The 14,391-nt window shown below is 41.9% G+C and overlaps 1 protein-coding gene across 1 annotated transcript in view; it reads right to left on the reverse strand.

Moving 5' to 3' along the window:
* TMEM131L (transmembrane 131 like) overlaps nt 1-14,391 on the reverse strand; it is a gene marked incomplete in the record, with an annotated part of 1,995,267 nt that overhangs the window by 888,899 nt on the left and 1,091,977 nt on the right. Inside the window, 1 exon segment of the mRNA XM_044062407.1 lies at nt 2,045-2,159. Coding sequence (XP_043918342.1) covers nt 2,045-2,159 — 115 coding nt within the window.

Consider the following 14,391-nt stretch of genomic DNA (forward strand, 5'->3'; position numbering starts at 1 on the left):
CATATACCTAACTTAATCCTCACTCCTTGCACAGCGTAAATGAATAATTTTTTTTCTATACTTTTCTCCCTGCTTGCTGACCATCAACTCCACGGCTACACACTCCCAATTCCCAGTCCCCAATATTCTACATTCAATAAGGCTGTCAACAGGGTTAGAGTAACAACCACCATGCAGGCAATTATGAAGGAGTCTGTAACTTTGTCTACAGCAACCATCTATGTGTCCTGAAAGGGAAGGTAGTGCCCTCATTACAACTGCCTAAGGGGATGGCTTCACATCCCCTCCCCACTACTCTACCTCCTGTGTGGCCATCTGTGTTTCAAAACTAGACCTTAACTTATCCCCCCCCCCCGTAGCATCATCATATAACTACAAACAGTCAGAATTATAATACGTAAACCCTAACTTAGCCCCAGTGGCTGATGTGGGTATCTGTATCATCACAAAGACCTCATACACTCCCGCCTGCACACGTGTGCTCCCACACATATGGATAGAGAATTACTATTACCAGTCTTGGAATGACAAGTGCACGTCCCCAAGTTCCATCTATATCTTTGTCACCAGAAAGTGAAAGCAGTCAAAAAGTCTGCAATACCCCCCATGATAGGCTAGTCAGCGACAACCACTCACTCCCAACCTCCCTCATCTGGCTCCTCTAAGTATCTGAAACATTAATTGAACTTGGCGAGTCAGGGCTTCATTCTGCTACACCATGAAACCAGGCTGCAAGTGAAGAATAAATGGCAAGTTTCTTCGAAGCATAAAATAATTCCTGAACTTCTCCTTCACTGCTGCTACTCTATCCATCCTCTCTTCTCAACAAGCAAAACTGTTTTACATCTTTAAGGCACTTTCTCCTGTGACATTCAGAAAAATGTCCCAGTCCATTTTTTCAAGCATCTCTGCAGCTGAACCATCTTTTCACTAAAGAATTAAAACAATCTGATGACTTCACATCAAAATAGTGACTTTATTAAAAAAACTACAAAATGCAAATTGTATCTCTGAACTGACAGCTTAATGACTAGTAATCAAAGAAATGCTCACAAGGATGGCCACTAACAACATATATATATACTGTAAATGTGCAGTCTACACGAGAGTTTTACTGTGAATGACAAATATAAAAGGACAGACTAAGTGCTATGCATTTAACAATTTACTACTGTAGACGACACTCATTCTCTTACTCCTTTCCCAATTGACTTGTTACACAAACAGGGAAAGGGCCATCATACCAAAGTTCATGGAAGGATTTTGCATATTTACGCAAGGAAATGGCACACTGGAGGCTGACAGCTGCCCTACTCCAGGAGGAAGGTGTGTGTAATGATGCTACATGTGCCACACCACATGCCTATAGAACCCTTTATGCACTGGCTCAGCCCTTCTGCTAACATGCAGCAGCACACACACACCTGTGGGAACACTGTTCTCCAGATAGTAACCCCCAGCTACACCAAAAACCTACTTCCTCCCACTAAGGAAAGACAGCTGATGTCAACCACTCAATATTCACTCTTCCTGAACTGCCTTCCAGCTCTCGAGTCACAGACTGGTATTCTATTAGCCATCAACACTGCACAGTAACCTGACACTGTACTAAGCAAACAGAAGTTTAATGCCCTAAAAAGAAATCATGAAATAATAGTGGGGTGAAACTACAACAGAACATAGTGATCTGTGTCTATAGACCAAGACATTATGAGGCACTGACCTTAGACAGTGCTGTGCTAGCAAACATGCTGCTAGTCACAAGAGTTTTGTGTGTGACCTTTGGAATGTAATGTTTTTTGGAATAATGCAAGTTCCTAAAAGAAAGCTATTTAAAAAGGGATTATCATGATCCCACAACCAGTTAGTCCAAACCAGCAATAAGATTTAGACACATGGTAACAGGGATGCAGACAGGGTTGTTTACAGGAACAAACTGCAGTGTGATTGCCACAAAAAATGTTGATGAGTACAGTGAAAAGTGCTCAGATATTGCAGTAACAATGTTGTTGTTGTAATAACAGTACTAATGAAAAGCACATACCAGCAAGTTTCACAGTTTTTACTTTTTTGCCACCTTTCATACAGTTCATTTCCAAACTCATAATCCGTTTTCCAGGTTAACTGGTCCAGACGACCAGCTTCTTTCCAGTGGAGACCTGAAAAGAGAAAAAAACAGCTTTAGCTGTCTCAATATACATAAAAAAGAGGGAAACAAGCAAACTACATATAACAACTTATTAAGCATTATTCTGCATATTCAAGCTCTTCTGTTTTTGTTTTGCTTACAGAGTGAATTTTACTTGGTTATATCCTCTCTCAAAACAGCAATGTCTCAAACATAAATCCACTACCCTACAAAACGCTTACCATAAATGTAGATGTTCGAGTGCATTCACTGTTGCAGTCATCACATTTGGGTTATCTGCCTAGAGGTAGCCCTCAGTCGGCCTGAATACCAGAGTCTTGGGATTTATGCATCGGATGCTGTCGCCGCTTCCATGACGTGAGGTCATCAGGGGTATAAAACATGCAGCTGATGCCATTACATCAGTTTTTCTTGCCCCAGATGTCAGGAGCCCCCAAAATAGGAAGCAATTACATGGTGTGGAACACCTCCAGTAAAAAGTAAATACCACTGCCATAAGATATGGCCAAAAAAGAGGATAGGTAGAAAGTATAGAAAAGTCAGGGGTCTGGAGGGAGGGTAACCAGACTGCAACAATGAATACACTAGAACATCTACATTTATGGTAAGTGTACACAACTGTACTATGTTCTTCGTGTTTCACTGTTGCAGTCATCACACTTGGGTTGATTCCCAAAGCTGAGGAAGGGTGGAGGCAGTCAAGTAGTATTAGGGCTGGCTAGCAGGCCTTGCAAGACTGCTGTAGCAAATCCAGCTCTGGATTTAGAAAAGATAGGCAAGAGGTAATGCTTGGTGAAGGTGTGTACAGAACTCCAGGTTGCATCTTCCAGGATGTCCCTGGTAGGGACTCCCCTGAGAAATGCTGTAGAGGTTGAGGTAGCCCTAGTGGAATGGGTTCTGATTCCCTGTAGAGTAGGTTTTCCATGGTGATTGTAGCAGAAACGGATGCAGTGTGCTATCCATTTAGAGATGGTTTGCTTTGAAATGGCCTTGCCCTCTGCCCCTGTAGCAAAGCTGACTAGCAGATGGTCAGATTTTCTGAAAGGTTTAGTCCTGTCAAGGTAGAACCTAAGCTGCCTGCGCATGTCCAAGGAGTGCAGGATCCTTTCCCCTTTATTCTGAGGATTAGGTTAAAAGGTTGGTAAATGGATGGACTGGTTTAAACCCACACTGGACACCACCTTGGGCATAAATGATGGGTTAGTCCTGAGGGAAACCCTGTCCGCATGGAAGATAATGAAGGGTTCCACAGCCATAAGGGTCTGCAACTCCAAGAGAGGAATTTTAACTCTGCTGTAGCAGCAGGCTCAAAGGGGGGGGTGGTGGAGAGTGAGCTTCTCTTGTGGGGGGGGGGGTGGAGAGTGAGCTTCTCTAGTACAAAGTTAAGGTCCCAGGCTAGAGTGGGAGCTCTCCTCAGTTGTCTTAGATTGTTAGCTCCTCTCAGGAACTGTTTGACCAGAGGGTGAGAGAAGAAGGGTGGCTCAGTATTGTAATGAGCTGACATGGCAGAGGCATGAATCTTAACAGAATAGCAGGATAGGCCTTTGTGGAGCAGTTCTGATAGATAATCTAGGATTTGAGGTAAGGTGGGCACGGTTGTGTCCTTTCCCTGAGACTGGCTCCAAGAACAGTATCTTTTCCACTTTTCTGAATAGGATTTCCTAGTACTAGGCCTCCTGGCCTTAAGGATGACATCCAGCACCTGTTTGCAGAGGGTTGCTGGTGATGTATTCATGGAATGAGCCAAGCTGCTAGTTTAGGGTTTGCAGGTGAGTGTGCAAAATCTGGCCCTCCTGCTGGGACAGCAGGGAAGAGGTCTGATGCAGGTGCCAGGGTGGCATACCAGTGCTGGCGTGGCCAGTCTGGTGCAATCAGGATTGTCCTTGGCCTATCCTGTTTGATCTTGAGTAGTACTTTCAAGAGGAGGGGCAGACGGGGAAAGGCACAGATTGAGAGGTTTTCCCATGTAAAGGATAGGGCATCCACTTTCCATGCTTGGCTGTGGGGAGGTCTGGTGCAGAATTTGCTCAATTGATGGTTCTGTGAGGGGAAGCAAAGAGGTCCACCTCTGGCGTCTCCCACCTGTGGATTAGAAGCTTGAATGAGTTGGGTTCCAGTTTCCACTCGTGTGGGTCCATTAGATTTCTGCTTAAGTCATCTGCCAGTGAATTTTGTTTGTCTGGCAGGAACTGAGCTTACAGGTGCACTTGATTGCTCAAGGCTGTGTTCCACAGAGCCATGGTTAACCTGCAGAGTGGGTAGGAATGAGTTCCCCCCCTGCTTGTTTATGTACCACATAACTGGTGTTGTCTGTCTTTATCAAGAGTTGTCCTGGAAGGATAAAGTATTTGAAGGCTGTCAGTGCATTCTGTACAGCTAACATTTCTTTTTGATTGATATGCAGGTGCATTTGTCTTGGGCTCCAATTCGCCTTGAATGCATTTGAATGCCATGTGAGCTCCCCATGCACAGTCTGATGCGTCTGTTGTCAGGGTTTGGGCGGCAGGGGGTTGAGTGAAAGGGAGTCCCTTGTTGTGGTAGCAGGCCTCTGCCCACCAAAGGAACTCTGTCCTTAGGCAAGGAATGATAGGAATCACTGTTTCCAGATCCTGAGAATGTTGACACCAGAGACTTTTTAAGTACCATTAAAGTTTCCTCATATGCAGTCTTGCATATGGAATTAGAAGAATGCATGAGGCCATGAACCCTAGGACTTGCAGTATTTTTCTTGCAGATAGCTGGGTTTGGGTGGCCAGTAATTTGAAGTAGTTTGTCAAATAAACCTGTTTTTCTGGAGTGAGGAATGCCATCTGGGAAGTTGTGTTCAAGCTTGCTCCCAGGAATACAATTTTTTGGCTGGGTACCAGATGTGATTTCTTTTCGTTGATGGTATACCCCAGAGAAGTTAGGAGTCTCTTTACAAATGTCGGGTGCTGAAGCAGCAGTTCCTGACTGTCCGCCTGAATCAGGCAATCATCCAAGTATGAGTAAATTTGAATTTTTCTCTGCCTGCAGTATGCAATGGCTGGAGCCAGGCATTTTGTGAATACCGTGGGTGCAGTAGATAAGCCAAAGGGAAGTGCAGAGAACTCATAGTGCATAGAGCCTGCCCTGAAATGTAGATATTTCCTGCAAGATTCCCTTATGGGGATGTGCAGATAAGCTTCCTTTAAGTCCATAAGTCTAGGGTGAGCAGCCAGGAGTCCTTGGCTAGCATAGGAAGCAGCTGTTGGGAGAGTAAGCATGTTGGTACCACCAGGAAGGTGTTGAGAATTGACAGATCTAGGATAGGGTGCCAAGTGTTTTCTTTTCTGGGCACCAGAAACAGTATGAAGTAGAAACCCTGTCCCCTTTGCTCTGTTGGAACAGGTTGAATAGCCCTGATACTGAGAAGAGAAAGTACTTGCTTTTGGGCCTCTGCCCACTGGTTTGGGGGGAGGTCTGGCAATCCACTTGGGGTTGGCAGTGAGTGGAAGTAGAATCTGTATCCCTGGGATACACTGCTTAAGACCCATCTGTCCTGGGTAATGCACTCCCAGTTTTTTGCATGCAGGGTGAGTTTTCCTCCTAGGGGTGCAAGTACTTGGGCATGGCTGGGAAGGAAGAAGGACAAGTCATTGTGAACTTTTTCCATAAGAGGGTGGCTTATCACTCCCTGTTTTTGAGATGGGAGCACTCCATTGTTTAGATCTGCGCATACCCTGAGACTGTAGTATTGGTGGTCTGCTGCCCCTGGGTTTGGACTGAGAAGGTCTGGGAGGGACTGGAAAGGACCAGTCCTTTTGAAGGCCAATGCCTACTGAATTTAGGTGGCTGTACCTGTTAGGAAATATTTAACAGTTTGCATAGATTTAGCTTTTTCCTCCATCATTTTAAGAACTTCTTCTGCTTTAGTGCCAAACAAACGTTATTGGTATAATGGAGCATCTAGTAATTTTGCTTTGACATGGTCTGGCAAGATTTGTTCCTTCAGCCAAACATGCCTTCTAAGAACAGACCCAGTGACAGCAGCCCTGCAAGATGCTTCGAAGGCATAAAAAGCACACTGCAAAGTATGTTTTCCAACTTGGTTTGCAGAATGTATTAACTCTTGTAAATCTTTATGTTCTGCACAATCAGGAATCAACATCATTTTTTGTTTAATTAGTTCCATAATATGCTGCTGGTACTTCAACATGTGAAACTGGCAATTTAAAGCCCTGATGGCAAGAGCTGCAGAGGTATATACCTTCTTACCCTGTCTGTCTAAAGCCTTAGACTCCCTGTCCGAAGGGGTAGGGTTTTGGGCTGTAGTAGCCTTAATACCTTTAGGTCCCTGGGAAATGGTCTCTGGATCCGTAGTGGGATTTTTAAATAGAAATTTGTGAGAGTCAGGTACCCTGTAGTACCTGTCAGGCTTTCTAGGAGCTAGTGGCAAAGTATCAGGGGTAAGACTGGACTCCATGAAGACATCTACAATTTCCAGAACAGGGGGGATAGCTAGAGGCCTGTGCTGAGGCAAGTTTAAAAAATCCCCGAGTCTCTTTTTGGACTGCTCTCCAGTCTCCAGCTGAAATGCTCTCTGAGGGTATGCAGGGTTTCACCAAAAGAAATGTCCTCTGTGGGGAGGCAGAGGGAATGGAATCCTCTGCATTTGAACCTGCACAGGTAGATTAAGGGTATGTCCTGGTAATCTGAGGGGTCACAGCCATCAGACTTATGATCTGTAGAATCAGAAGGAAAATCAATTCTTTGTCTTTTAAAGGGGGAAAGCTGGCTTCCCCTTAATTAAAGTAATAAGGTCTTCAGCCATTCTAAGCATTTGTTTCTGTGGTATGGGAGCTTGAGAATGCGCTTTGGTCGTTGGTTACCTAGGCGTAGTGCGAACTCTGGGCTTGAGAAATTCGGTAGTTTTATTCAGAAATGAAGTAGTTGCTTTAATACGAACATCGGAAGGTCTGAATACACCCTCAGAAGCTGGTGCCTGCACAGCGGCTCCGGACCCATCCAAGGTAGAGACATCCACAGGTTCCACAGTCGTGGGTCTCAGTAGAGGCCTGCGAATCTGAAGAAGCGGGTATCAGGGGCTGCGAAAGCGCCTCACTGAGTACCGGCGGACTGGCAATTAGCTTAACGGAACCATCGGCGACAGTTTTGGACCTCTGGGGTCTGTCTCTGTCTTTATCCTTACGTTTTTTTGGAAGGTTGGTAGTCAGATGGCTTATCGAAGCCATTTTGGAATATGGAGAATGAGAGCGAACGAATTTATTGACAGAGATATCCCGACAACGAATACTTCAGGTGTTGAACAGGGCACAAAACCGACAGAGAGGAACGTTGTGGTCTGGGCCTAAACAGGTGACATAGTAAGAATGAAAATCTCTGTGAGGTATTTGCTTTCCACAGGCAAGACAATTATTAACTTTTTATGACATCGGTTAGGGCAAGAAAAAAGGATCCCCAACGGGGTACTTAGCTTTAGAAGACTTTGGGTCTGAAACCTGAATAACGAAAATTTCAGGTAGTGGCCAACCGGCACTTGTAAACTGCTTTGGGCTCTGCTCGGCAAGAAAAGCTGATGTACTGGAGTCGGCTGCATGTTTTATACCATTGGCGACCTGACATCATGGAAGAGGTGACAGCATCTGACGAAGAAATCCCAAGACTCTGGTATTTGGGCCGACTGAGGGCTACTTGCAGGCAGATAACCCAAGTGTGATGACTGCAACAGTGAAACACGAAGTACATCATAATGGTCAGGCTACAGAAGCCCATGCATTTCCAGAATTCACCGGTTTGACCTTATGCAACCAGATAGCACATTCCTGCAAATCACAAAATAATGTAAATCTGATACTATATTATTAAACAAGTTGCGTAAAACTATATCCTTTCCTAACTTAGATGAAATGTCAATGAAGATCACTCATCCAAGAGAGGAATGGAGGAAGAGTAATACTCACCCACCAAGGTGTATTTGGTTATATGTTTAATTGATATGGTAAGACTATCTGTTAAACCTGAAAGCAAGGACCTTCTCCAAGATGTTATATGTTGGGATGGATCCACAGCAGTAATGCGCTGTAACGGTTAAGTAGCCAAAGGTGAACACAAACACGTAAGTTATATAGCTGAGTCTTGGACTACTAATTTCCCATATATATCAGAAGTCAAAATCAAGTCCATAAGGCTTTTTGAAAGTGTACACTGAGAACCAGACAACAACTGAGATGTTACTGAATCAAGCACAGAGGGCTGACACTTATCAAGCAGAGTTGGTTTTGACAGCAGCATTTTCCAGTGAACAAACCACTAAATGGTAAAAGACAACACTATTGTCAGTTCATCTGGAAAGTGTTGACATAACAATTACAAATGCTTCTCTCCCATTAGAAAAGGAGGTAGCAGTTGTTCTGTCTCCATAAAGTCATACAACCACTATGCTGATGTCCTCCAGGGCTCTTTTGAAGGGTACCAATGACTATGTATTATGTTTAACTTTGCCCTAATGAAAGGCTTCCTCAGACTGGGAGCAAAAAAAATGCTTTTAATTTATGGTCACCATCAGGGACCAAGTCCAAGAGTCTAAATGAGAAAAGCCTGCTGAGGCTTTCTGGAAGAAGCAATCAGGAGGCAATTTGGGTGAAAGAAAAATAAGAAAACATCAGAGAGACTTTTGCAAAGATTTGACTGCCACAGCTAAGCACGGTGAAGAAGACTAACAGCTGACAAAAGAATAAATTAAATATTTTCTACTGAAGTGATAACCATACACAGTGGACTACAGAAGTCTTGTGCATGAGTCACAAGTAATGATATGCCAAAAGGAGTCCACTATATCAAGAGCACCATCCATGCATCTTGTAGAGCAAAAACAACATTTCATGGGGTGACTATCTGGAACTGAATGTCCAGAATGTGCTGACTGAAGTTACCAAGGTCTACAATGGGAAAATAAAGACACAGGAGTAAACACTTGTCACTCCTCCAACACCAAGCAGCTTCTACAACTACTCAGACAAACGAGGTCAGGGCTTGTTCCAACAGGTCCACTGAAATGGACTAGCATGCTAATGCAGCCCTTTCCAGAACAGAACAGAACAGATAAGCTTCAGGCATTGGTCAAAGGTGACAACGATTTAGGACCTGATGGATCTTTGCAATGATTCTCAAAACCATACTGTGCTCACTGAGACTCCCATTAAAAAACTTCCCACAGTGGAGTTCACACTGCAGCAGGACAACCTAGGATGCAATTAATTTGGATAATTTTGCCCAAACATCGACACAGCAAGAGTGATGGCTGAGGTCCTTCCTCTAATGATAAGAAAGCTTCTTCCTGTCGGAGGGGCAGAAAGGTCTAGAATACAGAGCAATGGACAGAAGCACTTTACTAAAAAAAAAGTCTTATTTCTCCTCAGCAGGTCATTACCCAGGTCCTAAGCCAGATGGGCTGAATATCCCTTCCCTCCAAAAAGTGGGTATGCAAGATTTTGTTTCTGAGTCCCTCTATCAGTGAAGATGATCTCAAAACATCCTGCACAAGCACATGCCTAAACCTGTGACCCTAGGTAAGTCATAAGAGTAGTCAAAACCGAAGATGGATGGATACTATCCCACTGTTAAAGCCATAGAAAGAATCACATAAGTGTTCATGGAGTACAAACACTGGGAAGATGTCAAATTTATCCAGAGCCTTTCTTTACTAGGACAGCCTGAACATAGTGCAGGGATGATGACTAGTTAGGGATCTTAAACCTCTACATGTCAGAAGATTCACCTGCCATACCATCAAAGCTTTTCCTTATAAGTCACAGGGTCTATCCAAAAGAGGATATCATTCACTAGAGATGATGATGCCATTACTTAGACAGTTACCACAGGACCTGGATGATGGAGAGCCTTGACCACTGCTGACAGGAGACCTATGTCCACATGGGGCAGGGGCACACAATGGACTGCTGTGCATTAAGAGACCAAGAACCAGCTCTGGAGTATGCACTAATTACAAGCAGTGAGAGTGGGGAAGAGACCCGGTTTAAGCTTAAAAGCACACTCCCTAACAATGCACTACTTTAACCACTCAAGCCTCCATAATACTTAAAATATTTTTTAACAAACTCTTTTTTTTACCACTGTAATTCGAGGGGCAAAAAATTTAAATAGTGCTTTCACATCATAATGACACGCAGTTCCATTCAGTTCCACACACACATCTTACACCTTTGAATCTTACAGCTTCCACCTTCACATCACAGTGCCATTCCTTTATCTTCTTAATTGCATAATGCTACCCTTCTGGACATCCATCAAGACACTTCTTGATATTTAGAAGAGGATATCTTTAAATTATGCATCTTTCCTTCAGTTTAAAACTCCTTTACTGGCAATGAAAGCAGGTTATATCACTTTTCCACTTGCATCACATTTACCACTCCAGTTCTTGAAAATATCCATAAAGTTCTACTATATACCATTCTATCTATCGTAACGCTTTTTCTTCTAAAATCTTCTCTTCTAGTCCTCAGTGCTTATTACTATTTATCATGTCCCTTTATTTATAAATGTGGAGCTCCTTGGCTTTTCTCCAAAACCCTCAGTCAACAAACAGGCATCCATGCCCGTTAAATTGCCCTAACCAAAACTTTGTGCTGAAAACTCCACCTAACAAATACTCAGACTAATCTTCTCTCATAAACTTCTCTGCTTAAATTTTTATCAAAATCTCACAAATTTTCATTTATCAAGGTATCCATTTAACCTTAAAAATGCTGTTACTGAGTCCTGAGGACATGTTTTCAATGCACATATTTTAAATTAAGACAGCAAACACTAGGGGGGGGGTCTGAAAAATGCACGAGACTGTGGCTCAGGCAGGCAGCAATTTAATGACCATTAACGCACTACAAATTCTTTGCGTTTTCGTTCCCAAGGACTTCGTCAGATGATACAAGCATGTTGCTTAACCTTCCTTTTTATACCCTAAAACCCTTCCCATCATCAGTTTATTAATCCATTAAACAATTATTCCATCAAGCAGGATAAATCCCATTACAAGATAAAATATAAAGTCACATAAAACAGCTATCTGTTGTACTAAGCCCTTTCTAAATTCTGTGACTTCAATAATAATACAATGTGAAAGTAAAAATAAAACATAAAAATTAAAAACAGTAAATATAAAAATATAAAACTTATAATGTGTAACACAAAAATGCTGCTGAACAATACTGCCTTCGAGTGCACATGTACCCTTAAAGAAGTCTACAATTTGGCAGCTCTCATCTTAAGTAAATGGGACAATGAAATGTGTCGTTCACGCCTGGGGATATGTTGACTTCTAATACCAACTGCGAGAAAACTTCCCTGACCTCTGTCTTATTTGCCCAGGGACCTCCCATTGGGTCCTGTTCGACTTTTTCTAAAACAAAAAAACTCCTAGTGTTAATGCAATTTAAAGAATGTTTATACAGGGCGTTTTTTGTTTCCTAATTCTGTATTTCATTATGTTGGTCATATATCTTCCTTTTAACTTTCGGGTAGTTTTGCCTATATAAAATGCCCTACAGTACTTACAGGTGGCAAGGTAAATAACTCCCATACTGTGACAGTTGGAAATAACTCCCATACTGTGACAGTTGGAAAAGGTGTTTGCTTCTATAACTCTGTCTCTACCTGCAATACTTACAGTCTCCTTATTTTTGACATAGGGACACTGGGAACAAGTCCCACATTTAAAGGTACCATTTCTCCTACTATTAGACAATACCTTCCTGTTCTCTAATAGGTCTTTTAAGTTCCTACCCTTCCTATAGGTGAACTGAAGTGGTGTTTTAAATAAGACTTCCAAATCAGAATAACACTCAAATTTCTGCCGGTTTTTGGAAATAACATCCCTGATGCCCTGGGTGTCCGTACTAAAATTCATGATAACATTCCCCCTTTGGTTGGTAAATTCCTTTGTGGCATCCTTAATTAGGTTGGTATCCCCTATCTTTGGTTGTTATACCCAATATAAGACCATATTTCCCAGATCTACCATCTTGTACCTCCTTCATCACTTCATCTATTAATTCTAGGGGGTACTTTCTAGCGAGAAACATTTCTTTTAGTTTCTGACTTTCTATCTCATAGTCATCATTGGTAGAAGTCATCCTTGAACAGCGTATAAACTGACCCTTGAGAATACTTCTTTTTTGTCTAAAGTGATGTAAACTAGTAAAATAAAGATAGGAAATGGAAAAAGTATTCTTATGATATATGGCGGACTTGAATTTCCTGTCCCCTTCCATCTTCTGTATAGTAACATTCAAATGGTGCATTTATTTATGTGTAATGCATAGGGTAAACCTTAAAAAGTCAGTAGTCTGGTTAAGGTAATTAACAAATTCCATTAACTCAGCTTGTTTCCGTCCAGAAAATGCAAATGTCCAAATAACGCCTATAGTATTTCCAAAGTCTGGTGTATACTGAGGAAAATACAAATTTCTCCTCCCAAACTGACAAGACAATATTGGCATAGGTGGGGGCACAACATGCCCCCGTGGCTACCCCTTAGGTCTGTTTAAAGACCTCTCCTTCAAAAAAGAGGAAGTTATGTCTGAACACTAAATCCATAAGGTCCATACAAACCAGAAAGTCATTACTATCAAGTCTCCCATATTGGTGGAGGGCCTCCCCAAACCACTCCACACCTATTTGATGTGGTATAACATTAAATAAGTCTTGTCTATCCAGAGTTACAAATATCAATGTTTCGTCATCTAAGTCATCATTCACACTCCTCAGAAAGTCCCAAGAGTCCTTTAGTATCACCCCTAGAGTGGTCCAAATGGTTTTCAACCTGTGGTCCAAATACTTGGCCAAAGGGTATGTCTTTGAACCAGTAGCGGCCACTCTGGGCCGCTAGTATCCTTGTGGACTTTTGGGATTCCAAAAATGGAGGGTACTTTGGGTCTGACCATTGACAGATATGTATAGGTATTCCCGATTAATTAAATCTTCATCTAACCTTTCTTTTAAAATAAGGTCCATCTCCCTATATGCTAAACTGATTTCATTCTTCGATACACAAACGTACCTAGTGTTATCATTTAATATGTCCAACATCTTACTAGGATACACAATGCTATCCATGAACACCACCCCTCCCCCTTTTTATCAATCTGCATGACTCTGACATATTCATTGTCCATGAGTGTTTTTAACAGTTCATTCTCCTCCTTGGTTAGATTAAACTACATTCTCCCATACTTGATAGACTCCCTTAGTTCTATTTCCACTTCGGCCTCAAAGTTCTTTAATTGGGGGTGTAATGGTGGGTTCATGGTACTTTTCCTCCTGATGTCATTGTGTGAATTACCTATGTTTTTGCCCTGAAAGAAAAATTTCTAATTTTTTCTTTCTCAAAAATATTTTTAGATCAATTAAAATATCTGATATCTGACTTTTACGACTAGGTATAAATTTGAACCTCTTGCTAAATAAGTCAAAATGCTTTTTGGTAATATCTATACTACTATAATTGTAAATACTAAAATCCTTTAGCGTGTATCTGTAACCATCCACTTTAATGCTTTCTAAAAGATTACCACATTCATCCCCTTCCATTTGGGGGTCCCCTTTGGCAGCACTGTACAGGTGTCTTTTGCCTTATCCTCTCATATCTACATAATTCTGGATATTCTAAAGGGTCATTGGGTACTGTGTGGTTGGGTGTATAAGTGTTACCGTAGACGTGTTGACCATCATATGTCCATCCCAACCACCATATAACCTCCCCACCTGGTGTTCATAATCCCTATCCTGACACTGTCCCCCCTGGCTCTGTCTGGGTTGGTAATAGTCTAAGTTCGGTTTGGGGTATGTGCGTTTGTCTATATATTCAAGTAAATCCCTATCAGGCTTTCTACAATTTCTTTTAAATAACATAACACAATTTTCTTCAGTGTTTTTCATGATATCAAGATACTTGTTTTTTTTACCCTTGATAGTGAACATGAGGTCCGTGGTTATAAGGTGGTTGAGTTTTTCTATCTCCCCCTGGAGAATCTCCATTTCCCTAATTATGGCCGTCATGATGTCATGCCCACATTTATGAAAAATTTTAATCAATTCATCATAAAAAATAGTACCTTCTTCAACGTTACTTGGATACTACTACTTAAAAAAATGTACTTCCAGGGGAATTTTATCTAAAGGATTAAGGGTACACAAGTATCCAAATAACGTTAAAGAAGGTACCATTTTTTATGATGAATTGA

The sequence above is a fragment of the Protopterus annectens genome, chromosome 2.part1 (assembly GCF_019279795.1).
Source record: "Protopterus annectens isolate FY-2018-M chromosome 2.part1, PAN1.0, whole genome shotgun sequence".
NCBI classification, from domain to species: domain Eukaryota; kingdom Metazoa; phylum Chordata; order Ceratodontiformes; family Protopteridae; genus Protopterus; species Protopterus annectens.